This window comes from Notechis scutatus, chromosome Z (assembly GCF_049901735.1).
Source record: "Notechis scutatus isolate UNSWTSFEM ecotype Mainland chromosome Z, rNotScu1.2, whole genome shotgun sequence".
NCBI lineage: Eukaryota > Metazoa > Chordata > Lepidosauria > Squamata > Elapidae > Notechis > Notechis scutatus.
Window position 1 is genome coordinate 93,925,946 of NC_142025.1, and position 26,269 is coordinate 93,952,214.

General features: G+C 36.5%; 2 protein-coding genes and 1 long non-coding RNA gene across 3 annotated transcripts in view; 1 reads left to right on the forward strand and 2 right to left on the reverse strand.

Annotated features, from left to right (window-relative positions):
- LOC113424385 (uncharacterized) overlaps positions 1-15,083 on the forward strand; it is a 122,793-nt gene extending 107,710 nt beyond the window's left edge. The window contains exon 3 of the long non-coding RNA XR_015746081.1: positions 15,013-15,083. This is a non-coding gene — a long non-coding RNA (uncharacterized LOC113424385). The remainder of the gene's footprint in view (positions 1-15,012) is intronic.
- On the reverse strand, positions 455-15,357 carry LOC113424380 (keratin, type I cytoskeletal 12-like). Its single transcript, XM_026686046.2, has 8 exons — positions 14,813-15,357; positions 10,701-10,783; positions 10,354-10,510; positions 9,723-9,884; positions 8,022-8,147; positions 6,149-6,402; positions 5,533-5,702; positions 455-2,502 (listed from the first exon to the last, which is right to left on the reverse strand). Exons 1-8 carry the CDS (start codon positions 15,251-15,253, stop codon positions 2,399-2,401), a joined length of 1,497 nt encoding a protein of 498 aa, XP_026541831.1. The 5' UTR covers positions 15,254-15,357; the 3' UTR covers positions 455-2,398.
- Positions 15,358-18,049: 2,692 nt separating this feature from the next.
- On the reverse strand, positions 18,050-26,255 carry LOC113424372 (keratin, type I cytoskeletal 12-like). Its single transcript, XM_087948073.1, has 9 exons — positions 25,662-26,255; positions 24,340-24,422; positions 23,530-23,686; positions 22,249-22,413; positions 22,016-22,141; positions 20,500-20,717; positions 19,734-19,958; positions 19,675-19,688; positions 18,050-18,357 (listed from the first exon to the last, which is right to left on the reverse strand). Exons 1-9 carry the CDS (start codon positions 26,190-26,192, stop codon positions 18,254-18,256), a joined length of 1,623 nt encoding a protein of 540 aa, XP_087804199.1. The 5' UTR covers positions 26,193-26,255; the 3' UTR covers positions 18,050-18,253.
- Between the last annotated feature and the right edge of the window lie 14 nt (positions 26,256-26,269).

Below are 26,269 nucleotides of genomic sequence, written 5' to 3' on the forward strand. Positions count from 1 at the left end.
GGTCCAGAATGCATCAGCAGCATGTTTCCCTTGGTTTTCCCATGTAATACCTCTGTTGTACTGGCTTCCAGTTTCCTTCTAGGTGGTGATGGCCATCACCTTTAAAGCCCTGTATGGCACATGGCCAGAGGTCTCTAATGGCACCTACCCATCCTAACAGATTAGATAGGCATACTCTTAGTCCCTTGTTTCAGGCACTGCCATCTGATAAGAACTAGGAAATCTGCCTTTTCTGTGGTAGCCCTTGCCCTACAGAATACTCCGCCCCTGAAGTTCCACAGGTCTCTGTAAAGCCCCGAAGACCCAGCTTTGCCTCCCTCGAGTTGGGATAAAATGTTGACTGCACATTAGAAACCAGATTGCCATCAGGTTTTGTTCTTGCGTTTTTGGCTTTAATTTGGTTTTTATGTTATTTTAATTTTTGATTGGGAGCTCCCGGAGTTTATTATAAGATAAACATAGCTATATATATGAAATTAATCAATAAATGCTAGTAAGAACAGGTATTCCTTTGAACTATTGCAGTGCTGGAAGACAGCAGATTTCCAATAGTAGACTATATCAATAGCTCAGGATTGCTTGTGGATTCATGTATTCTCTGGATGTAGCTGTTTCAGATGAATCAGTGCGTGAAAGAGCACAGTTTGCTAGTTGTTTCTCTGCAGCAGCTTGATTGCATTGTGATTTCATTCTGATGATTCCTTGATTTATGATACTTTTTTCTTCTCCTCTGATTATTTATCTGCTGTTTCTACTTTCTGGATGTTTGATGCAAATAAATAATCAAGGAAAAAACTTCTGAATGCTTGCAATTGAGGTGTCAATCCCACTAGATATCATATACTAGATCACAAAATCAACTCCACAGGAAGACTAAAATTAATTTTATTGAGATTTGACTCTGATAACAGAATTACTCAAGTCTGATTATGCTGTATTTCTTTCTGCTTCTTAAAGGCAAATCAATCATGGCAATGTCTGCCTGAGCCATTTCAAAATGTTTTTTAATTTTTCTGCAACCAAAAAAATGTTTCAGCCCTTTTGCTTATCTGACAGTTATTGCATATTTCTTGTAATCTTTCTTGTTCTCTATATATAGGCTCTGCAAAAATACCATGAAACCTTGCTACCATGGTGCCTTCATTATTTGCTCAGTTTTGTGCAACAGCAAAAAAAATCATAGCATAAATCATAATCATTGCAGTGTGCTTCTTACTGAAGAATGTTAGAAGTGGAAATATGTAAGATATCAAAACAGGATAGGTGTGGGATTATGCAGGGATGGATCTGATCTGAGAATGATTAAAAATGCTTTTTTTAGGGGGGTATACTACATTCATACTATACTTCTATAATTCTTGCAGCAATGACATTTGTTTTTGCATTTTACTATTACAAGCTCTCCTATGCTTCAGTGTGGACACAATTATAAAATGTATTTTAGAGGAGATATCAATTTGCTGTTCAGATATCTGATTAGACCAAAAACAGGGAACCTACAGACTTTAAAATATTGCTGAATTACAACTCCTAACACTATTGCCTATGTTGCTTATTTGCAGTTCATCCCCTTTTCTGTCTTAGTTATTATTTGCTTTTGGAAACCAGAAGTCCTATTTGTTAAAATTGCCATAGGTTTTTGAATTAGAAATGAGTGATAACTTCCTAATAAGTATTTGGAGTAATATGTAGGGTTATAGTGATCATATAGTAAGCGAGGCTAGGTTAAATCAGAAACTCCCAGTGCTTTTCCACAGCCTGATTATTCTGAGACTCAAAGAGTGCCTGGACACACCCCTATATTTTTCTTGGCAAGTTTTTGGAAAAGGTTTGCTACTGCCTCCTTCCTTGGGCTGGGAGAACGTGATTGGTCCAAAGTTGCCCATTTTAAGGCAGAACTTGAACTCATGCTCTCCTGGCTTCTGGGTAAGGTTGATACCTTAACCACTACACTAAACTGAATTTCACTCAGAATGAAATTAGTCTAGATTATTAGAAAACAATATGAACCTTTTGAAATAGGAAATGTCCTTGGAAATGTATGTGGGAGTGGATAAATAGTTGCAAACTGCAAAATTAAATTTGAAATACCTTTATATATTAATAATTAAGTGATTTTATATGTAGAAGTTGCACCATTAATCAAGAGACATTAGGGAAAGGACCTAATCTGATGTTGCCTCTTCCATAATTCTAAAAGCTGTACGTTGATTAAGGGATTATCAGAATTAAAGTCAAACACACCAGGTGATCAAATTAACTATAAAGTGATTACATAATAAAAAAGGAAACAGTTCTATTGTGATATAATTCTGCTAATATAAATGTATGTTTCTTCTGCTTGCAGCATCACCTAAAGCCAAGAATGCCTTTGAAAAAAAAGTTGCTATATATTTTTTTATCCCTTAGTTTCTTCAACAGACTGGACTTTGGAGGAAGTCACTCTTCCATATTCATCTAATTCTTCAATTATTGTTTTAATGACTCTGGTTTTCTTTATCTCTAAAGATAAAATAAAGAAAAGAAAAGCAAGTATATCAAAAATGCAAATGGAAACATTATTTGCTCGAGAAATTTCATTAATAGGAAAAGAACATTCCTTAGGCTACTAAAAATAGCTGTATCAAAACATAGAAATGCATTTGTCATATATAACAAGTTCTGCATTAAAACCAATTGATTTTAATTATTTCTTTTTTTCTTCAAATTGAGTTAATTTCTAGGTTTTGTGCCTGGTTGATGCAGGTTGTCTAGGGACAATAGCTATACATAAGATACTTCAACTTTTTTCCTTCTCGTTTGAAGTAATTAAATAATGAATTCTTTTGTTTAATGTAAGAAACTAGAAACCATGGATTTTAATATATGTTTTCAATTGTGCTAAGTGATGCTGGAGAAAAACAGAGGTTTCTGTACAATTTCTGGAAGCTGTATTACATAATTTTATAAATTCATTTCCCATTTTGAAAATGAGACACATAATCTACATTTCTTACCTTCTTGGAGAGATAGTTGAAATTGAAGAAGAATTTTTTTCAATTTAAAGAAATTGGAGAAATTTCTTAAAAAATTTAAACGCTTGCCTATTTCCCATGTTATTACAGATATAATTTTGCTATGTCTTTGAATTCTCATAATAACAAAGAATTTTTTTTTTTTTAGATTCATACTTGGGAGGCAAATTGTTAAATTTGGGTCAATTACACATTATTCATGTTCATTCAATAACTATGCATTGCCCAAACAATGATAATTATTTATCACATGCTAAATGTACATGATAAATGGAAGGACAGAAAGAAGGAAGAGAAGTATTTTGCATGCAAATGGTACATTATTCCATTGGTAGAGTATGATATTTGCACATGAGGATGAGTATTAGAAAAATGAATCCATTAACACTGAGTCTTCAGCATGTCATGACTTATTGAGCAGAGAGAGAGAGAGAGAGAGAGAGACTGTGGATACCTCAGGATTTTGTCTGTACCCCCCCTCTGCCTGACCTTTATTGAAGGGGTTGCCAGTATCAGGTCATTTTCTTTGGCCTCTCTCATCCCAGAGAAAAGAGCACCTTGCTCCTGAGGTTTTAAATTTTTAAATTAATTTTAATGCTGTACACTGCTCAGAGTCACTGTGTGTGAGTTGGGCAACTATACAAACCTATCAAATAAATAAGTCAAACCAGGAAAGAGGGGGTAAAAAGAACAGTCTTAACTCTAGGCCTGGGAGAACAGTCAGACTGTCCCACCAGATCCTCAGGGAAAACATCAGGCTTCCTTGGATCTGGCTGATCTATCCTTCTCTTCCCATGACACACACAAGCTAATAAACAATCAAAGCATGACAGAGAGACAGACAGTGATGTTCCTCAAAATGAGATCATATTGTTACCAGCCTAAGACAAAAAAAACCAAGCCTAATATGCAGTGCCTATAATGATTGTAATGTAGATCACAAACACTTGAGTTACCCCAGACTTAATGCCATCATGTGGCAAATTGAAATCCTCAAGCTTCTATAGCTTTGAGAGCTATATTGCCAGTTCTGCAACAAAATACAGGAGCTAAAACAAATGACAATAGCAGTTTGGAGACAGTACATAAGCTTCAATTCCCAACTGTTCTATAGAGCCAGCTTCATCTGCTTATCTGCAGAGCAGAGCCTTTGAAAACCCACAACATCTCAACGGCGACATCTGTTGCCACCTTTCTTTTCTCCTGGAGCCATGGCTAGTGCCAGACCAAAACAGATGGGCACATTTCTGAGAGAGGAACGACCAGTGGTAGTATTCAATTTTTTTTACTACTGGTTCTGTGGGCATGGCTGGGTAGGCATGGTGTGACTTGATGGGTGTAGCAGGGGAAGGATACTGTAAAATCTCCATTTCCACCCTATTCCAGCGGAAGGATACTGTAAAACCCCCATTCCCTCCCCACCCCACTAACCTGCTTTCCAGCTTCGTTCTCCTGTGCAGTGCAATAAAAGAAGACCCAGCCGATCAGTTGGGACTCCGATCAGCTGGGAGTTGGGAGGCAGCGAATAGATGGGCGGGGCCAACCAGAGGTGGTATTTACCAGTTCTCCGAAATACTCAAAATTTCCGCTACCTGTTCTCCAGAACCTGTCAGAACTGGCTGAATACCACCTCTGGGAACAACCCTTCCTCCAGCACCACTCAGGTCTTGCTAACGAAATTAGTATGTGTAGGTATTAGCCTGTCCATATAAAATGTTTCAATTTTAAATAGTAATTTTATTAATAATTATAATTGCAACAGTAAAAACATACAAATTGTGGGGGGGAAACAATATGGTGTTATTGTTGGTAATCCTTAATAGACTTTTGTGCCATCAGGTCTGAAATGACAAGGTTTTTATGAACTTGTCTATAAATAAGAGATGAGATATAGGAAGAAGAGATCATTTACTGTATTTTAAGAAAATGGTAAGATCTGTGCTGAATTTCAACAATTTTTAGCACTTTAGGAAAGGTTATAAGGCAGGGATGTCAAACTCAATTTCATTGAGGACTGCATCACGGTTGTGTTTGACCTTGGGAGGCCGGGGTGGACATGGCCATCTTGATGTCATTCATGTTGGGTGGGCATCTGTGGCCCGAGAGAAAACAGGCCCGCGAGCTCTGTTTTTGATCACAATTGCCTCCTGCAACCCTTTGCCAGCGAAAACGAAGTTTGGGGGGATTGTACATGGCCTTCCTGAGCTCCATTTTTGGCTGTGATGGCCTCCTGCAGCCCTCTGCCAGTGAAAATTGAGCTCTCCAAGCTCTCTTTTTGTTAGCAGAGGCACTGCAAGCCAGATCTTTGCTGTTTCCAAGTGGGCAGATCTAAGCACCCCATGGGCCAGATCCAGCCCGTGGGCCCTGAGTTTGACACCCCTGCCATAAGGAGTCATTCTGTTTGGAATTCTAGGGGAAAAAATCACATATGTGCTGAGGTAATAGAAGTAGAAAACAAAAACACTGCATTGAATCCGAAACAATCACAATAATTCTATTGAATTCCAAGAATATTTACCTTTATCTTTGGTAGTGGATTCAACATTTCTGGCTTCACTTTTTCTAGTACTGGTCTCTGTGCCAGTCTTTGCGCTTCTGTTATCAGAGCCTGAAGCTCTTAATCCTGAACCTTTTTCAGATCCCAGATTTTGTGATCCCAGATCTTTGCTACTTCTTTGTATAGATTTACTGTAATAAGCAATAATTTGACCATGTTACTTTTAGGGGAATTGTATTGCCAATATTATTAATAGAAACTCTATGCATAGCCAATATATGTTTATGAGATCTTCACCATATTAATGTGAACTATAAAATTCTTAACTATAAATTTAATCCCATAGAATGCCATAAACTTAATCCCATGTTGTTCAATTGGAATAGTAAATCTGCACTTTTGACAATCTTGAATGGTTTTCATGCATGAAACTATGTGCTTGTATAAAGCAGAAAAATATGACACAGTATCCCACACTCAATCTGTAGTCAGAGTTGTTACACTCATTTAATTTGCTCTTTTATGTTGGTTTGTGAATCAGTTATTCTGTGGATTTTTCTAATCTAGGAATTCTAAACCCGTTTGGCTAATGCTTCCAAGATGCTTCCACTAATGACAACATTGAATTGTGATATACCCTCTTTTGTCTGATAGTTCCTTCATTCCTTTTCCTGATGCTTCTCCATCAATTAGGTGTCGATAAGTTTCAATCTCATTCTCAAGACCGATCTTGATGTCCAGGAGACACCTGTAATCTGCATTCTGACACTCCATGTCTTCTCTGATTTGTTGTACTTGGTTCTCCACATTGCTAATCGTCCCTTGTATTTGCAAGAGTTGGGCACAATATTGGCCTTCTGTCTCTGTAAGGGTGCTTTCAAGGGATTGCCTCTGAAAGGGAATAGAGATGCAGGGCTTATTTCTGTACAATCAGTCCTTCAACAGTTAAGTGCCTAGGTGGGGAGTACCTTTGTACAAATCTATATCGACAAGAAATGTCAGGCTGTTTACACCTAAGCATTTTGAGAAACGTGATTTTTTGGCAATAGGCTGTCATATCCTGAATCAATGCCCTTCACTTCTTAAATTTCAGGAATAATGTAATGTTTATTTGAGCTCTTTGTAAAAATTTCAAGCCAGAGCATGATTCACCAACAAAATAAAGTGGTACAATTCTTTGTACCCTATCCTGTTTTATAAAGCTTTTTCTAAAACCATATATATGCCAGCATACTGTTTGCATGGATTAGGCTCCATCTCAATCTTGTTGAGTTCGTAATCTGAATTGTTGTAACTAGATTGTCATTTTGTTCTTGAAAGTTTAGGAGCATTCTAACTGAACAAGAAGAATCACATTGAATATATATAAAGTGTTACTTTAAAAAGCAACCTGATGGTGCAGTTTGCCTTCCTCATGTGATACCATCTAAGAAAGATAACAGGGGTTCTCCAGAAGTTCTCGTCAACATACATCTGATAAGCAATTGGCTGCAGATTTTGGGCATTAAAGTCTCAGCATATCTAGAGTTGAGGTAATAATGCCAGTGCCAAGTGTTTGCTATTCAGTGGAAGCTGGATGGGGCAGTGTAAACCAACCTGCTGCTTGATGTGTGAAACCCAAGGCTAGAGCATCTGCAGCCAATGGGCTCTCCAGCCTCTGTTTGAAGTAATCCAACAAGGAAGAACCCTTCCAGATAATTGGTTCATCGTTGAGCTACTGTTAAATGTTGACATATGTTTCTTCTGCTTTTCCAAAAAGATCTGTCTGCCTGTAAATTTTGGTATCAATTTTCTGCATAATATATAGGGAGTGTTTCCCGGAAATATTCATTTGTTTGATCTTTTTATTCTTTAAATTTGAAAATAAACCAGGAATAAATTTAAGAGGCGTTATTCCAGAATAACCAGCATCAAATTGCATTGACATCTATATCTTTAAAATCTGTTAGATTTCAACACCCAGAATTTCCCTGTGAGCATGCTGGTTGTAAAATTCTGGGAATTGAAGTTCACACATTTTAAAGCTGCCTGTTTTAACTATAGCACATTATAGCTTTCTTCAATTTACTGTCTCCCAGGGTGGGTTTCTACTGGTTCTGTCCACCTCTGTAGAACTGGTAGCTCTGAAGAGCAGCAGACATAGAACCAGTTTTATGTCTGTTGATGTTTTTGCCCACCTGCCCACCCAGGCTGTTACCTGATCTTTATTTCCTGATTTTTCAACTTCAGCTGCCGAACGAGGCACAGCTGCAGTTAAAAAAGCAGGAAAAGAGGGCTGTTTCAGAGGCTGCTTCTCTGCACACAGCATGCTGATGACAATTTACAGGCGCGCAGCTCGCAGAGTGCAGGAAAGCTCGTAAATCCCAAACTGGTAGTTAACACTGTCGTATCCCACCCCTGCCGTCTCCCCAAGTATTGTAATTCAACACCCATAATTTTCAATTAGCATTAAATTAAGAATCAATCTTTATAATTAGAATGATTTATTTGGTGATAAAGAATGTCCTTACCAAAGAAAGCTGGGTTTTCAGGTCAATCTCCAAACTCTGAAGAGTATGTCTCAGGTCTGCAATTTCTTTTTTGTTAGTAGTGGTTTCTTTGGCACTCACGTTGATTGTCATATTTAATTCTTTACTCTACAGTAATTCAAACATAAGATTACAATTGAAATGACTGAAACAAACATCGAGTCTTTGATTGCATTTTTTCCATAAAATTTGCCACCTGCCATCAGATGCAGCATCCATGGAAGTGTCAAAACAATATTTGGGGGAACACAGCATTGCAATGGAAACTCACTGTATTATATATGTGTAGGGTGAAGTTAATAGTCCCTGGGCAATACTGCTTTAAAGCTCCAAATATAAACATTAAAAGAGCATAGATGTTCAAAACTTCTTAAATGGTTGCTGCTGGTAGTAATGCCATCACTGGGCAAAAGAAAGGCAGAAAAATCACTCTAGGTGTAGGGACAGTGTAAAATATTAACACATGATAAATAATGGAACAATTAAAAATAATAGCACAGAGTTTTATCTCTCTCTCTCTTCCTATTGTTTTTCTTTCTCTTCTCTCTCTCTCTCTCTCTCTCTCTCTCTCTCTCTCTCTCTCTCTCTCTCTCTCTCTCTCTCTCACACACACACACACACACACACACAGCACTGAACAGACAAGCATTTTGGAAGTGGCTCCTTTAAATTTCTCCAAGGCTTGAGTGGATTCCCCCACCCACTCTGTCAGACCGCACTCCTTCTCACTCCAGACACTTTAACTCACATGGGGAAAGCGATACTTGGAGTGTCCATGGGGAATCCTTGGAGAAGTTTTTAAAGGACCTGCTTCCAAAATGCATTTCTTTTATGTTGCAAAAGTGCTCCAAGGCTCGATTCACCCCCACCCCCTCTGTCAGACTGCACTCCTTCTCACTCCAGACACTTTAACTCACATGGGGAAAGCGATACTTGCAGTGTCCATGGGGAATCCTTGGAGAAGTTTTTAAAGGACCTGCTTCCAAAATGCATTTCTTTTACATTGCAAAAGTGCTCCAAGGCTCGATTCACCCCCACCCCCTCTGTCAGACCACACTCTTTTTCATTCCCGACACTTTAACTCACATGGGGAAAGTGATACTTGCAGAGTCCATGTCTTTCTTCCTTTTCCCCGGGGAGAAAGAGGACGTGGGGAACGGAAAGCTAGAAAAGCGATTGCAAGTGAGCAACCGAGCGATTGGGTTGGGGGCGTGGCCAGCCAGGGATTGCCACCGGTTCGGCGACCCATGCCAAATAACCGCTACCGGTTCGCCCGAATAGGTGTGAACCGGTTGAATAGCACCTCTGGTGCTAATAGAATACTTGGGAAGCTGTCCAAGTTTCTTTCTTTGTAGATTGTGCCCTGCTGTGCCATCTGTTATAGCAACTTAACTATAGTTCATTGTAGCACTAAAAACACTGATGGTGTATTATTGTATAGTAAGAATAATAGCTTCTAAAAAGCATGAAAAGGCTTCATTCCTTATAGTGAAATCAGAGCATGAACTAACCTGACATCCAAAGGATGTTATCACTATAAGTCCCTTCACTCTTGAGGAAGTTGATCTTGGAAATTTTTTAACCTTAAAAAACCCCAGCAACATATTTTTAAAATGGCAACCTTATGTTGGACATGGTACTTGGCTTTGTAGATGTCTAGAGACGTTTCTTCTTTGTTCTCACCTTTTCAATGAACCAAGTTTCAGCATCTTTGCGATTCTGTTCTGCTAAAGCTTCATACTCTGTTCTCATCTTGTTCAGAATTGCAGTCAGGTCCACTCCTGGTGCTGCATTTATTTCAACATTTATATCTCCAGCAACTGTGCCTTGCCAATTCTTCATTTCCTAAGTGCAGAAGGCAATGAGAAGGGTAAAAAGAGAGAGAGAGAGAGAATGAGAATGAACCATAATGCTAACTCATTATTTCACTGTACAATTAGTTTGGCTTGATATTTGAAATTTTTGCATGTAAACCAATTGTCTCACTTTGCACATCTTTATAAATATTTCCATGCAAGAGTTGCAGTGGAGAATGCAGTCTAGCAGCCTGCACTGACAACTGTTTAGTCTTTCTTTGATTTTTAAAAAGTAACATACACAATTAAAACTATAATTCAGTGAAGCCTCTTTTCTAATTACTACTTCTGAGAGCCAGATAGCTCCTAAATTTAACCATAGTGAATGCCATAAATCACAAATTGCCAAATAAACTATGATTACATTTCCCAGAATTTCTTAGAGTACATCAAGTTCCTGAAGGCTGATTAGATGTGGTTGTGGGATATGAACTGTTTTAGAAAACTGGTTCCCTTACCTCTTCATGGTTCCTTTTGAGGAAAGCCAGCTCTTCAATTAGGCTTTCAATCTGTATTTCCAAGTCACTCTTAGACATACTCAATTCATCCAGGACTCTTTTAAGACCATTGATGTCTGCTTCCACATTCTGGTGGAGGAACAGCTCATTTTCATATCTTGAAAAAAGAAAAGAAAACAAGAGTGTTTTGAAAAGTGCCAACTTGGTAGACCAAAATATTGCAAACTTGTAACAGAGGCTTGTTAACAGGTGGATTGTTTGAATGTGCTGAGGTCACATCTGGTTTTGCTTGCTTTTATCAGCATTTTTACATTTTGAATTGGCTGATCTTGGGCTGAAGAACCTACTTCATTCTGAAATCATCAGCTGCTAGTCTGGCATTATCTATCTGCAGAATCATGCTGGCATTCCGAATACTTGCTGCGATGATCTGTATGGAAGGAAGATAGAAAGCATTTTAGCAGGTTTATTGCATTCTATAAAAGTAGATAAACTGATCAGAAAAATCAAATACGTGATATATCTTATATTAATTTTTTGTAGAAAATTGAATTTTAAAGTACTACTGGCTTCATCGTCTGCTGGATTTGTTGAATTCAATTCATAACACCAACAGCATAGAGAGATTTATAGTCCTCCACAGCTGGGTACAAATTTATTACAGGAATAATTATATTACAGGAATAAAGATAAACAGTCTTCCATTATTTGTTTCTCAAGATGAATCTAGTTTGCTGGAATAGTGTGACTTGCAGTCCCAAACATATCTTAACATTACCAGATTGGGAAAGACAGTAAAACTGCATCATTTAGAAAGCCATAAGTTCACTATCTCTATGTTGGGAATTATACGTTAAACTTTGTATTATGCTAAATATATAATATAAAAACCTCTGTTGGTATTGATTCTATTAAAATATTACTTCTCATATTTTTTCCTTCATTATGCCAAACTGCTTGTCAGAAAGATTTTTATTTAAATATCCCTGTTGTGATTGGGTAATGGCTTTGCGTGTTGTTACCCAAAGGAAAACTTTTATCCAGCGTTAGGTAATTTATCCAGATTTGGGAAGTACTGACTTAAAGTAAACTGCATTTGTGTGCAGCATATTAGGAGGGAAAGTTTGAAATCATCTTTAACAAAATACTTTCTACGAGGAGTAGTTTTCCTTCACAACAGTTAAAAGGTGGCAGATCTATTTTGGCACCAACAAAAAGGGATTTTTGTTGACAACAAGAGAAGCAGATATTAAAAGTCCCTGCAGACTGTGATTCAATCCCTGCATTAATATTGAGGAAATCAAATATACATTGAAACCTGCATGTTATACATTTTAAAAACTATTTTAATTTTATCAGGATACTAACATGAAAATTACATGAAACAAAGCACTATGATTACCCAAAGTATCTAAATGAAGATAGTTTATGTTTTGTAGATACTGTCTCAGTTGAGAAGTGATCAATAATTATATTTTGAAAAATATTATTGAAACTATATTAAATTAAATCAAATCAATAAAGGAAGATGAAGAAAATGATAAATGAGATGACCAGAGTTTTCTTCTAATTTTCCTTTCTATTTGGTCATAATAATTATCCTGTAACATTTCCATTAGCTTATTAAATTTGCATTTGCAATGAAAGATTATTTATCTGAAATTATTTGGGTTGATAAAGCTCTGTAAAAGAAAGAGTTTGGAAATAAGCTTGCAGTAAAAAAAAAAAAGTTTGCTTCCCTTTCTTCCAGAATATTTCAGAATAAAAAGAGGCCAAATACAATGGACATATAGGAAAATGTAACATTTATACAGTGTGTGGCTGCTTTTTTAGAAAACAATAAAATAAATAAAAATACAGTTTTATAATAACTGTGAAATCTTTAAACTGTTAATAACTTTCAACTAAAAACACAGCAATTCCCTATTATCTAGTATAAAATTGTTCAATTAAAATAATTTCCTAAAATGTATATTTGATCATTGGAATCAGATATGTACAGTAGTGGTTCTCTTAGGTATTTGGAAACATTGACAATCTCAATCAAATATTTGTTATGGTTATAGACTAGCATTAGAAAGATGGGATACAAACAATTAGTAATTCTATAACTTAAAAATATGAAATATACAAGACTAAAAGCATTTTTAAAAAGTAAAAAATGTATTAAAAACAAAAAAGGAGAAATATAAAAAGGAGTAAAATATTGTCAATCTAATATCTATATACTGCATAATATGTATCTCTATATCTTTATTGTCAATCTAATATCTATATATAGAGATATTAGATTGACAATAACAGTTTTACTGTCTATATCTATATCTGTCTGTCTGTCTATCTATCCATCCATCCATCCACCTATCATTTATCTATCCATCTAAGGACTAGGATTGGATTCAATAGACAATTGGATTCATTTCAATTCTTCTTCTCATATGAAGAAAGCAGCTTTAAAAGTGGCTCATAAAAGTGTAACTTGCAAAATAAACCATTATTGTTTTGTTGAAATGGCTGTTATGGTAAAGGTAACTATGTACTTTCAGTTTATAAATAAGTAAGTGAAAAACTACACAGCTGGTTTGCTACAAATTTATCATAATTAAAAACTTAACAAGATAAGCATAGCCCATAAAGTTATTGGTAGACATTGACATGATCTAAAGTGTTGGTCAAGTAATTTGAAAAAGTTTGGCAGGTTGAAGTAATGCCCATTGTATATGTAACAGAACAAGTAGCTTGACCTAAAATCTCAGATTGTGTGATAAAAAATACAATTTATTTTGTAGCAATGATTCCAACTCTATAAATGAAAGACAGAGAGGAAAGAGAAGCTTTCCTCCCTCATTTTCATTATTATAGAGTTTGTGAAATTGACTGATAGTTCAAGACAAAGTTGTGCAACCTATAAAAAAAATTAATTTGGGAAAGGGCTGTTTTTTTTTTATTCATAGGAACTGTTGACTCTTCCATGGGTCTTCATGATGGAAGTGCCAAGTGATGAAACATGTCATATACTTGCATATGATCTAACACAGGTATGAAAGGGTGGGGCTTGCATTGTGACATTATGACACGTTTCATCATTTTGGTATCATACTGGTTAACAGCAAACATATATATCAGTCTTCTTCTCATAAACTTAGTATTTCCCATGAATCTAATCTGGGCCATATTCTAATTTTTCTAGTTATTTTCTACTCACTCATAAAACTTGTCATGACTGATTTTGCCTGTTTGTGTAAGTATTTTTATTTCACCTTGTCTCCCACCCTCTGGGTTCAAAGCACTACATTGCAAGAGACAAATACGATTGCAGTCATTGGAAAAAGCATCTAGCTACAAAATTATATTGTGCTTTTAGTGAGAATGTATTTATATGAAGAATAACATGCACCACATTTCTTTCTTTCTTTTATTTTTAATCTACACAGCAAGTGTTGAAAAAAAATTGAGTGGAATAGGAAGCTGATGCTCTTTTTCTGTGAAGAAGGAAAATTTTGTTAAAAGCTGTCTTTTAGGGGATGGGGCATGGACTAAAATTGAAATTTTGCACTCTTTGGCTAATTGGTTGGAGAAGAAACTAGTGATTAGTTCATAGTATACCTCTCTATCTCAGCATTCTAAGGTAAGCAGAAATGAAAAAACCATGGACAGCTTAAAAATGGTTCTGAAGAAATTGCTATAAATAGCTGTGAAAAGAACACATGTCCAGTTTTGCTGAAGAAGCTTGGAAAATCTTTCTCCACACTCCCTTTACCATGACAAAACACAATCTGATAACACATTTTTTCCCATTGTGTATCTATCACATTGCCATTATTTCCCCTAAGCTCATGAATGAAAGAGCTTTTAAGTTGCTCTTAGCTTAACCAATGTTAAAAGTAAATTTCCTCCCCCCCAATTCCAACATGCAAAGGTAGGTCAAAATGCATACAAATTGTTATGCTTTATCAAAAATTAGTAATCAAGTGGCTACGGTGACTAGGAAAAGATGTAACAGAGGCTGTTAGGACCCTGGTAATGGGGACTGCAGATGTCAGGCTGATATAGTTTATTGTCAAGGATGGAGGGATGACTTTCTAAATCAGAAGTGGAAAAAGCTGAAGTTGCAATGCTAAGAAGTAGTCTATGGTCAATAAGTACGTAATGCTATGATAAATATTTTCATTACTTCTGGGATAAATAGAGGCTTTTGTAATGGAGGTACCAAGGTAAGTTGTTGATAGATACCTACTCCAATTACACACACACACACACACACACACACACACACACACACACATTGCACACACACACCAATTTCAACAGAAACAGAATGTTGTGGGATGAAGCTCCCAAATACTGATAGATTCTGGCATGTGGCTCTGCAGATTACATTGTCTGTTTGCTAAACAACCTGAAGTGGTAAGATAATTCCTCATTTGATTTTTCAAAATCCATTGAAGAACTGACTTACCTTATTTCGAAGGTCATCAATAGAAGAATTATATTTGCTATCATTGTGGAGTCCTTCATTTTTGTGTGTTGTAGATTTCTGATACCAATTTCTGATTTTTTGCTCAAGATCACCATTTGCCTCTTCCAAAGCATGCACTTTAGCCAGGTAGGAAGCCAAGCGGTCATTTAAATTCTGCATGGTTTCTTTGTCTCCTCCAGCTAGAAGACCAACATCACCACCAGAAGGACTAGAGTTGTAGATATGGAAGCAACTACCAGTGGAACCACCACCACCAGTTTTACTCCATCCTGATCTGGAGCCCCAAACTACCCCACTACTAAAGCTTCCTGTGCTGGATCCTCTACCTGACCCATATATACCACAGCTAGAAAGTTTAAGAGGTGTCCCACTATTGCGAGAGGAAGAAGTTTGCCTAGATCCACAGCCAAAGTAAGACATGATGTTCCGTAAGTTTCAAGAAGAGTATGAAAATGAACTAGTGACAACCAAGAAGAACCTGAATCATAAAGAATAATCTCCAAGCTTTTATATGTCAATTTGTAAGGGTGTGGTCTTTCATTGGAATGTCATTTCATACCTACATTGTTTGGCCAATTTATCATTTCAAACCCACTTGACTGATGGCTATTAATAATGAGACCTAATATTCCATCCTGCTGATTTCCCCTTGGGCTATTTGTCATCCCCCCCCCTTTTTTTAAGGTGGAGAATGGGTGGATTTGACCAGGCCAAAACTTTCATTAACTTTTCATCAAGATTGAGTAATTATCTACATCTTAGTCTTTCCATCATTTTAAAAGCTCATTGTTATATACATATTTTCATTTTTGCATTTATGAAACAAAGTCTTTCATAATAGGAGGGTGTACAAGCCTTTTTTGAGGAGAGTGGTTTTTCTTTGTTATTTTTTCACCCTGGGTGTTGGTACAAAAAGCTATGTGACTTGGTTTATTTCTAGAAAAGCATCCTTATGTTATTTTAATGTATTTTTTTCTTGTGTAAAAGCTATTTCACTAATTTCTTTCTTAAATATCAATGGTTTTATTTCTTGCCATTTTTTCTTTCCCTTTCATGTCATTAAAGATCCAGCAGATGAAAGACATTTCAATAGCTAGCTTAATCAAATGGAAAAAAATATATAAAAGTTTTGACTAAAAGCTCACAACTGAAAAAAGGTCAAGCAAATTAGATTATTTGTATTGAATCAAGTAGTCTTGAAAATACAAATGATCTCTAAAAAGCAGTGGTTAACTTCTGAGAAGAGCCACTCACAAGGATTTGACATATATTGGGTATTAAATGTTAGAAAAAATGTAGCCTAATCCTAGAGAAATTAGTTTGCACCAGTCTTTATAATCAGAGGTAAAAAATTATTGAAGAATATTCTCCACTGAGCCGAAGGAAGAATCCAGGCTGGACCATCAAAAGCCTCATAACTCTCCAGACCAAGTTGAAATCTGAGGACAACCCCCCCCCCCCCGGTAACAGTCCCCACTTCTTCACTCGGACTCAGCGAGTTCAGCCTAAAAGGGCTCTGAAATATTGGACTTTATTGAACAATAATTCTATCCCCTGAATTCCTCTCTTCAGTAGCTTAGTGAAAAGGTTTGACAGCTGGCCAGCGTGGTTGATTCAGCCACTTTTTGTTTTTTCGTGCCTTTTTCCTTTTGCACCATTTTATTTGTTTCCCTATTATACTTTGAATTTTTTCATGTGTGTATTGTGTTTTTGCTGTTTTTGGAGTGAATTGGGGACTGTGAGTGCCCCTAGAGCCCATGTGGCTTGTGTGGTTCCAATTCTTCAGACTGTCTTAGACCCTTTTCTCCTGACTTTTGAAAGCTGTGGCAGCTGCGAATCGCATTAGACTGCCTATTTTAAGAGTGGCTTTTACAGTCCTTGGAGGCAAGTCCTGCTTTCGACCAAATTTGGGGGAATTTGGGACCTGGACATTAGGTCCAGTTCACTTGGCAGCCCCCAGAGCACCGTGGCAGCAGCAAGATGCTCCTCTATCAGAGGGCAGGCAAGGGTAACTCAGAGACGAGGATTTGAGTGCCTATGGCAGTACTTCGCTCATTCCATTGGTGGCAGTCCAGGGCCATGGATCAGGGATGTTTGTACAGGGAGCCCCAGAGAATTTCCATCACCACCGATGTCAGTCTGTATGGTTGGGGGGCTCACCTAGGAACCCAGGTTGCCCCTGGGTGGTGGTCACAGGAGGAGCTCGCCAACAACATAAACTGGCTTAGCTCTCAAGGGTCTAAAGCAGGAGGTCAATGTGGCCACCAAGGCCCACATAAATTGCCAGTGGGGCACTTGCTCCAGATCCCTGATGCAGGAGGTGACTCAATTGTGCCAGTGGGTGGAGAGACACCTGTTATTGATATGAGCAGAGCACGTCTTGGGGGTCTCCAATGTGCAGGTAGACTGGTTGAGCAGGGCCACGGTCAACCAGTCGGAGAGGTGCCTGTATCCCAGTCTGTTCCAGGAGATGTCAGAATGGTTCGGCCGACCGATTCTGGACTTATTTGCGTCTCCAGAGAACTCGCAACTCCCGAGGTTTTTTGCAAGGTTTCCAGAACCAGGGGTGAAAGGGGTCTATGCTCTCCGGTGCAGATGGCCACAGGGGCTATTGTATGCTTTCCCACCCCTTCCCCTGATCCCAGGGACAATCAGAAAGGTACAGTTGGAGAGGGTGGAGGTTTTGTTGGTCCAAAAGGCCCTGAGGTCCAAAAGGTTGGCGACCTCTGCTCTAGAACAGTATTTCTCAGCCTTAGCATCTTTAAGATGTGTAAACTTCAATTCCTTCAACATGTTGGCCTGGAAATTATAGGACTACAATTTCTAAGATTGAGAAACTCTGCTCTAGAAAGTACTAATTGATCCAAAGAAGAGGATTTGACTCACATATATTTTGTTTCTTTTGACCCACATATACTTTAAAAAGCTTATATAAGGTAGATTGCAGCTATTCAAATTACGATAACATTCCATAAAATGCTGTTTACTTATTCAGTAAGATTACTGATATGATATTAATTATAGTTTTGCATGACTGGACCACCATAAATCAGAATCCTGGCAGATAGAATTTGAGTAATTAGAGTGATTGCTACCTGATATGTCTTTGTGGTGCATTTGATTGGACTCTAATTTTGCTGCTTTATTGACTGCTGACATACACTGTGAGCAATATGTGATCAATAGTTTATATGTAAGCAACATGAAACTTGACAGTTTTTGCTGCAACATGCAATGTTTATTGCGGAATGCCAAAAATGAAGTCAACATTTTCATTTTAGAATTGCAAAGAAGAAATGTGCTCTGAAAAGAAGCAGTTGCAGAAGCCAAGAAGGAAAGGTGATCCTATTTTCAAAGGTATCTATCTGTTTCTATCTGTGTGCTATGCTTTGAAAGACTTCGTAGTAAAGTTGAGGCTGCTTATTTAATGGGCTTTTCTTCAACAGATTGAACACGAGTTGAGACAACTTGGTCACCAATTCTATCTTCCACTATGGTCCTGATCACTCTTGTTTTTTGGGGGTCTGTAAAGAAAGAATTCAGAGATTTAGGAGAAAAATAATCATTTTTAATTTTAAGCCAATTTTGCCGGAAAAAAAAAAGGTGTGGCTTAGATAAAGAGGAAGCTGTCCAATGTTGATTTATCGAGTCTAGTTTGTTTTACAGCAAATAAGAATCTTTCACAATTTCATGCTGAACATCTAAGGATTGAACCTGGCTCTTTCTGCAGGCAACTCATTGCTTCATACTGAATTTCAATCCTTCCCCAATAAGTCTCAGCAATTAAATAAAATATTTATGGCTAAAATATTGGAAGTTAACTCCATCAATCAAAATTTGTACAAAGCTTGATAGTCTATTGGCCATCAATAGGTTTCAGAAATGATGGGAAAGGAATGATATTTGACTCTGATAATTCCTTTAAGTTATATAGAAGAAGATCCTATAACTTTCATTTTGTGTAAAGGGTTGGCTAAAGATTATTTTTTTTAACAAAAAACATGTCAACCATATTTAAAAAAATATTATTTGAGACTTGTTATATGATTTGACTGATGGACCCAATTTACTGCAACAAATGGCCCATTCTGATGGAATTTGTTTATTTTTCAATATAAACTGCAGTCTTTATCACTTTGAAGCAGTTTAGACATGTTGAATAATATCTTCTGGGGAATCCCAGAACTAATCTAGATTGAAATTTTTTTTAAAAAATCACCAAAGAAAGCAATGGCCTTCTAGTGGACTAGGAAGCTAAATGGGCACATCCATTTAAATCATAAATTAAGCTTCACTTTAGGTAGTCCTTAATTTAATCTAAAATATATATATTAGCTATCAAATAGGGAAAATCTGGTGTCCAAGAAAAAGCAGTCAGCAAATATTCAATATTGCATTTTGTCAATTAATTAATGGAATCTAATCTCATATTTTTAAAATGTACTACATTTTAATATTATCAAAGCATTTGTTGCTGTTCTCTCAAAAATGCATTTTAAGAGTATACAAATGTACACTACAGCACCCATCTCAACTGTTTTGTGTGGCAGGGAAAATTGAACTGGCACATGAAGAAAATATGAGTTCTATTTGCCAGACCCAACTTCCATGGTTTTAGTATCCACATTGTACAGGATAACTCATAATACATAGCTCATTGAAAGAACACTGCTGGCCTTTATCTTATTTCTACACCATATCTATATAACAACAAGTTTTAAAGTAAGATTAAGTTTCAATAGGGAACAAATCAACATTTTTAATGGTTCAATGGATAGCAAGATAACACTGTTTATCAAAATATGGAAGTAAATATATATAAAATAAGCAAAATGTATTACCTCTGAGATTGTTTCCAGATCCTAATTTATCTGTCTGTTTAGAATCTCCAGATCCAGAACCTTTGGACTGGGACTGAGAGGTGGCATATTCTTGTATCTTAAATCTTTGCTCTGCAGATTCCCCACTTCTAGATTGAGTACCTGATGATGATTCCCTGGATCTTAAATCTGCTTTAGATCTAGAGCTGAAAGATGGCTGGTCTCTAGATTTTGAACCTGTTTGTCCTCTGGATTTAACATCTGAAAGTGGTCTCATGTCTCTTCCTCCTGAAGTTCTATCAGTACTTCCAGTTTCAAAATTATATAAAGGAGAGAGAGAGAGAGACAGAGACAGAGACAGAGACAGAGAGAGAGAGAGAGAAAAAAAACTATTTAAACATTTTGCTGTAGATAACCCTAAAATGTTTTTTCCCCATTTCAATTTTTGGTAGAAATGAACAATTCAATTTGCTGTGCCTTTTTTTATTGATTGGGGTGGGAGAGTTGTTCATGTTATAGAATAGAATAGAAAATATCTTTTAAAGAGAGGTTACCATTCTCTGTTCTCTATCATCTAATATAGAATGATATTAAAATTAAGGAAAAATGAAACATTAAAACATCTGAGAAAGAGTCTTTGGTTAGTATTTGAGGAACTACTGGTCTGCAACTACTGATTGACTCTAGCCTACAACATCTTCAGACAACATCTATTAGACAAAGTTTATTGTAGTTCAAGCAGATCTGAAGTGGTATATGTTTCGGTACCTTTTTCAGGGAGAAACTCAGGTCCGGCAAGATCAAAGATTTTTAAGAAATACAATATTCTCCAAATTTTCACCTTACCTTTCACTTCCATCAATGAGACTTCGGTAAGTGTCAATTTCATTTTCCAAGCGGATCTTAACATCCAGGAGCTGTTCGTATTCTCTGTTCTGACACTCCATGTCATCTCTTATCTGCTGTACTTGGCCTTCCATACTGCCAATCACTTCTTGCATTTGGGACAGTTGGCCACAGTACTGACCTTCTGTCTCTACTAGAGTAGCCTCAAGAGATTGTTTCTGATGGAAAAATAAAATAGTATGAATGCAAAATGAACACTGTATGAATGCAAAACATGACTGACTAATCTTTTTTTCTATTATCAAGAGCAATGTTCCCTTGGAAACAGTCTAAACAAACTTGTGGGCTGTGTGAAAAGTTTAACTATGGTGCCAGGTCTTTTTTGTTTTTATATTTTTTTTAACCATTGATATGTTTTTCCGACATGTGGACTTCAACTTCCAGTTTTCCATAGCCACTAAATCTGCACTGTCAAATAGCATCTGTCAAATAGCATTGATTCATATATTTCCTTCATAATCTGCTTTTAGATGTTATATTTAATATGAATAAAAATAGTTTCTATTTTTCAGATATAGAATTTGTTATCCTAATAAAGTTGGATATATTGCATGTGATTGATAGTTAACATGAATTAGGTTTGTGCATGTTAGAATTCTAAGAAAAAATATTAAAGGATCTTTTCTTTTTCTGCAATAATTACTATGAATCCTTTGTGAATAAGCAAGTAAGAAATTATAGAATTTCATTCAAAGCCATTTTCCATGCAGTATATTCCATATGAATAATTTCAAGTTTCAGCTACTAGACAACCTGATTGTGGGAAATATTCACACATTTGGACTAGCCAAAGATTCCAAATTTAAATAGGGAACAGCCATTGTTGGTGCTCCCCCCCCCTACTATTTGTCTCTTTGGGGAAAAAAAATGGAGATTGCATGATTTGATTGAATTTGATTGAAATTTCATGAATGGAATTTAGAAAGGATCACATGCCCTGCCTATTTCTTTCTTACACATAGAGATACATGTCTCAGGACATAGGAATGAAAAGTTGAGTCAAGGAAGAAATGTTAGTTATTACAGGTATTGCAGGGCTTCATCTCTGTTGGTAGTTGAAAGATTAATTAATTAATTAATCTTGTGCTTTTTTGGAGATAAAATGAACCACCTCTACTATTGCATATTAGAGTATGGAGTAACACACTAACATTATTAAGCATGCAGTGCTAATACAGTCTCTATGTATTTTAAATCAATGGTGGATAGTTGTGTTTAGCTCTTTAGGTGTTGATGGATCCAAATTGTGATAAATTCATCTTCATAGCAATTATCAGAGATAGTGGGAGTTGTATTCTAATAATATTTGATGGTTACCCTGCATTACTGTCAATTTCTCAAATTTTCAAGAATTGGAGACAGAAGACTATGATTATTTGTCAAGAGAAGATTAAACATTTAATTAATCCATAATTTAAAGCTACTATTAAAATACTTCTGGAAAAAGAAAATCTACCAGTGATTGTTGAGATTGCAGTTCAATTTCAAGACTCTGCAAAGTGCGTTTCAGTTCAGTAATCTCACTCTTGTTGGTACTGGTTTCCTCAACATTGATGTTGATCTGCTTGTTCAGTTCTTGGCTCTGAAAAAATCAGAATTTGAAAAAGGTTGTTGCCCACATTTTTCAATTAAAAATAATTTTGTTTTAAAAAGAATCTTTATAAAGAATATTATTAGGATCTATTTCACCTGCTCATTAAACCAAGCCTCAATATCCTCTCTATTCTGCTCAGCCAGAACCTCATATTCACTCCTCATCTCATTAAGGAGAGTAGTCAGGTCAACTCCAGGTGTGACATTCATTTCAACGTTGATACCTCCAGCTGCAGTAGAATCATTCATTGAGCCCATATCCTGTATCAGGAAGAAATAATAATAATTTATGTTTTTAACAATTAAGACAGACTTGGAAAGTTTTGATTAAGTCTATCTCATTTTGTTTGAATATGTTCAGAAATCAATGTCTAACAGACTTGGAAGTACAATATTATGATGCTGTGAATCTTTAGCATACACTTTCATCTTATGCAATGATTCAATACATGTCTTAAAACTTCTGATGGTCAAAAAAGCTTGTAGCATATAGAGAAAATACCTGGCAGTTTTAGTTTAGTATTTTGGAATTTTTATTTGGTGTGTGCTTGTATATAGGATTAATATAAATCCACAAATTGGCAGTTGAGACAACCAATGATAGTTTCAATTTTAATTTCTAGAAAGGTAAAAATTTAAGCAATGTTATCCAGATATTTCAGTGTACTAAATTTAAAGACCATTAATATACACCTAGACAGCAAATTTTAAACCAAATGTATAATCTCTAAATTGCACTGTGTTTGTTGTTGGAGGTGGGGAAACTTAAATCCATCTCAGCAATGTGCAGAATTTGCCCTTGATGCTTTTAAGTAATTGTTTAGACTGAATTTGACAACCTAATACTCTCCTGAATATATGTAGATATATTTGGGCTCTGAATTGCAGCAGTATCTGAATTAACTATGAAGCATGAAATCTTCTATTCTACTTGTCATTTGAAGTCTGTAATAATATTGTGACATGCCATAGCAATCTTCCCCTCCCACATTCTCATTCTTTACTAAGGAAAAAATAAATTTTCTGAGAACACCTATAGGACAAAATTGATATAACTGGTATTGGTCCAAACTCCAGAAAGATGTGGCTCAAATCCAAAGTGGATCTCGGGTGGAGAAATATGTCAGCACTCCTCCCATTTTGTATTCTATTCATGATTGACATGAATATCTTGTTTATACACCACTAGAGTTGGATTAGGGAGATTAATGTCCTTTTTTTTTTGGCTAAGACAATCCAATTTAATCCTCTCCAATTCTTTTAATACTAGCCAATGAGAGTTTTGCCAGGTAGCATCTTGAGACTTTCACATATTGGTTTTTGTTGACATATATTTTTGTCCCTGTTTTTATGTATAAATAATCCCCGAAATAGTACCTCCTCATGATTTTTCTTCATATATTCCAGTTCTTCAGTAAAGCTGTTAATCTGCACTTTAAGATCACTGCTTGTTATCTCAATTTCTTCCAGGGCCTTTCGTAAGCCATTGGTGTCCATTTCAACACTTTGATGGATGGCCAATTCATTATCATACCTAAAAGTAATTAAAAATATTGTCAGCTTCTGATACATCTGAGGAAAATGTATATTTCCTCTTTCCCCCTTGGTCTTCATTCAATGCTTTCTTCAGCTGTTAAAGATTGGTTTTAAAACAATAGTCCATATTTGTAACGGCCATGCCCTGCTGTTAAGTGACAAGGAATAAAATGGAGAGCTGGAGGGGAATTATCCTATTAACCCTCTGCTCAGCAATATGGAGCAATAGAAAATGTATTTGCTGCACTACCAATGTCATTGTAATTTATAGTAGGTAATTTGCATTGTGTGGTGGGCTGTGATCTTTTACCACTATGGCACCACGTTAGGGCATTTTGTAGCTATAGCAAATAAGAATATTCAAAAATACACCAGAGTTCAGAATTGCATTCCTCACTCATTCTCTCTCATATATAAAATTATTATCAGCAATGATGATCATTAGCCTGCCACTTGCATCACCAGTATATTTTCTCTAAACTGAGAGTTGATAGCTAACTTTATTAGGCATTTGGAATTTGCTTGTATTGAAATACTTTGAGATCTGTTTTTTAATTTAACCAGCAAAGCCCTTTACTTTGAGAGGCACGTTCTTCTAGATCATGAAGAAAAACAGAATATAGGAAATATGTTAATTTTCCTCCTCCTTACTTGAGTTTGAAATCAGCACCAGCCAATCTAGCATTGTCAATCTGCAAAATCATTGTTCCATTGTCAATTGATGTAGCAACTATCTAAAAGACATAACATAGAATGTTTATTTAACATAGATGATTTTCAACAACTTTAATATTGCAATCCCACTGCATAATATAAATTCTAAATAAGTATATTAGCAATAGCACTTAGACTTACATATCACATCACAGTGCTTTACATCCCTCTCTAAGTGGTTTACAGAGTTAGCATATTCTCCCCAACAATCTGGGTATCCATTTTACCAGTCTCAGAATGATGAAAGTCTGAGTCAACCTTGAGCCAGTGAGAACGGAACTATTGAGTTGCTGGCAGTCGGCAGTTAGCAAAATTAGTCTGTAATACTGCATTCTAACCGCTACACCACTACAGTTTATTAGAAATGGAATTAGATTAATATACTTAATACTTCAATTGTTGGCATATTTGGTAAATGTAAATGTATATTATATAAGGTTTTTTTTTCCTTGTGTTCAATTGTTTTGGTTCTTGGAGACAGCCTTGACAAGTCCTTGCAGTTTTCTTGACAAGAATTTTCACAAAGTTTTCACTGCTTCTTTCCTAGGGCTGAAGGAGAGTGACTGGCTAAAATCATTCAACTGACTTTTGTGATCAAGGTGGGACTAGAACTCTCAGTCTACTGGTTTCTAGCCTGATGCCTTAACCACTAACCTAAACTGGCTCTGTTATATAAGATACTATGCCGTATAAAGTAGACCAATTAGTAAATGTCAAATTTCTTTCAAGTAATCAGATTGCATAATTCAAGAACTTTCAATAAGATCTCATCCAAAACCTAACAGGACCATTTGTCCTTTACTGAACTCAAAAGTTATCTTATTATTGTCATGTCATAAACTGTGAGAAATTACAGAGGTGTGGCACATCTTAACTTTTTTTCTCTTTAAAGGAGGGTGACTAACATTTCAGCTTTATCCATGAATACATACATATCTCAGTTGGTTTATTGAAACTGAGACTGTATTGATGAAAGCAATAAAATTTACTGCCTTGCATCACATCTATTAAAGATAAAAAGAGTCTCCAAAGGAGACATTCACAACTGAGAATTCTACTCCCTCACTTGCAGAGTATATGCTCCTCTCCTGCAGAGCATTCCTCAGATATTTCCTGATCATTAAACTTGGCAATAGGAACTGCCTGCTGTTAATGAACATTAGAAACCACTCTGGCTCATCTCTTAAGGCTAATATAGCACCATCATACAGTAAAAGACAAAAAAAGATTTATCCTACTAAACTTCTTTCTTTTCTTACCTGATTCCTAAGGTCATCAATAATGGCATAATATTCACTATAGTCTTGTTGTTGTCCCGCTTGGTTTCCTGCTTGAAACATTTCATACCATTCTGCAATTTTACTTTCAAGTTCACTGTTAGCCTCTTCCAGTGCTTGGACATTTCCAAGGTAAGTTGCTAAGCGGTCATTAAGGTTTTGCATTGTTTGCTTCTCACCACCAGAAAGAAGGGCACTGTCACCACCTGCAAAGCTACCAAATGCTCCAGCTGAACCAGAAGTGCCCCATCCAGCACTCAAGGTCCTTGATCTGTTGCCTCTGCATGCTAGGCCACCAGAGCCCAACCTGCTCCTGCTTTCTGCCCCCCCACTGAAGTTGCACATGCCCCATGCTCCACTGCCACCACTGCCACCACTGCTGCAACCACTACCAACGACCCTGCTACTTGATCTACTACTAAAGCTGCACGATCCACCACCAGATACTCTTGTTCCTCCTCTGCCACTGCGGGAGGAAGAGGCTTGTCTGGATGACTGACTCAAGAAGCTCATGATTCCAGGACAAGAGAAAGGATCTTCCTTGTGCAGAAATGTAGCTTAGGTTGTCCTTGGACTGTGGTTTTCTACCC

What these genes read in the sequence shown, in the direction of transcription:
- LOC113424380 (XM_026686046.2), bottom strand. Translation starts at nt 15,253, where the DNA reads ATGTCTTACTTTGGCTGTGGATCTAGGCAAACTTCTTCCTCTCGCAAT. An exon ending in TTGATGACCTTCGAAATAAG is followed by an intron (nt 10,784 to 14,812) that starts GTAAGTCAGTTC and finishes CCTTCCATACAG; the next exon opens with ATCATCGCAGCAAGTATTCG. An exon ending in TGAAAACCCAGCTTTCTTTG is followed by an intron (nt 6,403 to 8,021) that starts GTAAGGACATTC and finishes ATTCCCTTTCAG; the next exon opens with AGGCAATCCCTTGAAAGCAC.
- LOC113424372 (XM_087948073.1), bottom strand. Translation starts at nt 26,192, where the DNA reads ATGAGCTTCTTGAGTCAGTCATCCAGACAAGCCTCTTCCTCCCGCAGT. An exon ending in AGGCTTGGTTTAATGAGCAG is followed by an intron (nt 22,142 to 22,248) that starts GTGAAATAGATC and finishes TGATTTTTTCAG; the next exon opens with AGCCAAGAACTGAACAAGCA. An exon ending in TGCAATCTCAACAATCACTG is followed by an intron (nt 20,718 to 22,015) that starts GTAGATTTTCTT and finishes TTTTTCCATCAG; the next exon opens with AAACAATCTCTTGAGGCTAC.